General features: G+C 32.9%; 1 protein-coding gene across 1 annotated transcript; it reads right to left on the minus strand.

The window, feature by feature from the left end:
• Positions 1 to 3: 3 nt before the first annotated feature.
• LOC111381804 lies at positions 4 to 1626 on the minus strand (the record flags this gene model as incomplete). The annotated part of the gene is made up of 5 exons (XM_023005635.1): positions 4 to 237; positions 506 to 561; positions 641 to 710; positions 1094 to 1231; positions 1477 to 1626. Coding segments are annotated over 5 exons (648 nt in total), but the record flags the coding sequence as incomplete, so codon positions are not given.
• Positions 1627 to 1675: the final 49 nt, after the last annotated feature.

The raw sequence follows: 1675 nt of genomic DNA on the forward strand, positions 1-1675 counted from the left end.
TGATTTTTCAGGGGTCAAAAAACTTTTGGGGTGAAGAATATGTATATGTATTGCGTATATATTAAACATTTTGCATTGGAGATGATATTTGCATTTAGAAGTATGACTCACCTCCATTCCAGAATGCACATTAACCCAAACATGTGGTTCGAATGAGACAGAGAGTTTCCGCATTATTTGAGTTTCAGGCTCACTAAAAGGAGTAGTCCCAGGATTTTCTTCATATGGATCATAATCCTGGAGAAAGATGGAGAATCTTAAGAGACAACAGCAACTTCTGAACAAGGAAAAAGTAACATATAGCAGAACATAAAGAAGTTCTATAGCATAATGTCTCATAATCTATGTAAATTTCTACAGAATCACAATCACTAATTTATGTCAATAACATATCAAGATAATCGGATAACAATTGTAATATAGCCGGACAAAGTTCAAAGAGCCCAGTCTAATATTATATTAACTGTATGGACCTTCTAATGTCCTAAAAGAGAAATAAACAAACCTTCTCCTTCTTGCCCCAGTCTACACTCCAATTTCGATTGAGATCAACTCCTCTTCCTGCAGGTAACTCAAAACTTTGAGTATCTCAGTAGTTCTATTTGTAATAACATGTTGAATTTTAAGCAACCAAGACTACCATTTCTTCTCTCACACAGTTCTCCTGCTTCAACAAGTTTGCGGCCATTCCAATTTTCCATCGGTACAACCTGAAGGATCAAGATGCAATAGTATTGAAGAAAGCATTAGTTCTCAACTTTAAATTATAGTAACAAGAATTATATGTATACAATAGTGTACAAACTTGCAAGAGTCTTCACATGTGAATATATGAAACTGAAATCTGCTGTTTTTGAAACCAATGAATAAGTAATAGACACCGTGTAAATAACAATACTCAGCTTCTAGAAACTTCAAAAACTGTACTCACATACAGATCAACTTGGAAGACCAGAAATTGACAAAAGAAAACCTGATATGTAATCACAATTGGCAAGAATTCAACAAGAATATATGATGGTTTTTGCAGTTGTATAGAATGATAACATATATGTAAAATTCCACATGCAATAAATTCATAGATATACATTACCTTTATAACAAGCCTATTAAGAGTCTTATTTAATACAGCACGGTCCATGTTGGGTAAGAATTCCTCTTCACTTAAAATAGAGAGGAGCCGCAATGCTAGCTCAGTGGTAATGAGCTCCCTACCATGCTGTCCAAAACTCTGGAATACAAGTAATTATCTGTCAAAAACACCAGCAATAATCAATCTGAGATTTTTTAAATATTGATTCCAATTTAGTAGAGGATCTTGTGCAGAATACACGTTCATCTTAAATTTTAGTTCAGAAAGTTTAAGATTCATTTAATCACTGCTATTATCTCTTTTCTTAATTTAAGAAAGTAAAAAATTAATCATCACTACTTCGAATGAAGATTATGTTGAAAAACAGTAAGACAAATACTTACAAGAAGAATCCTAAACTTTGATCTGTCATCACTCTCTTTCCTATTCTGGCAATAAGTAACTACTGTCATCTCTGCCCCGTACCCTCTATTTTTACTAGAAATTTTCTCTATCTGCGAGATAATAATATTAATTAGAAAACATAACTTGTACTGGCAATGGATAAACATTAATAACAAGAAATACAATCCAATACCAACC

The sequence above is a fragment of the Olea europaea genome, unplaced genomic scaffold (genome assembly GCF_002742605.1).
Source record: "Olea europaea var. sylvestris unplaced genomic scaffold, O_europaea_v1 scaffold23767, whole genome shotgun sequence".
Lineage (NCBI taxonomy): Eukaryota > Viridiplantae > Streptophyta > Magnoliopsida > Lamiales > Oleaceae > Olea > Olea europaea.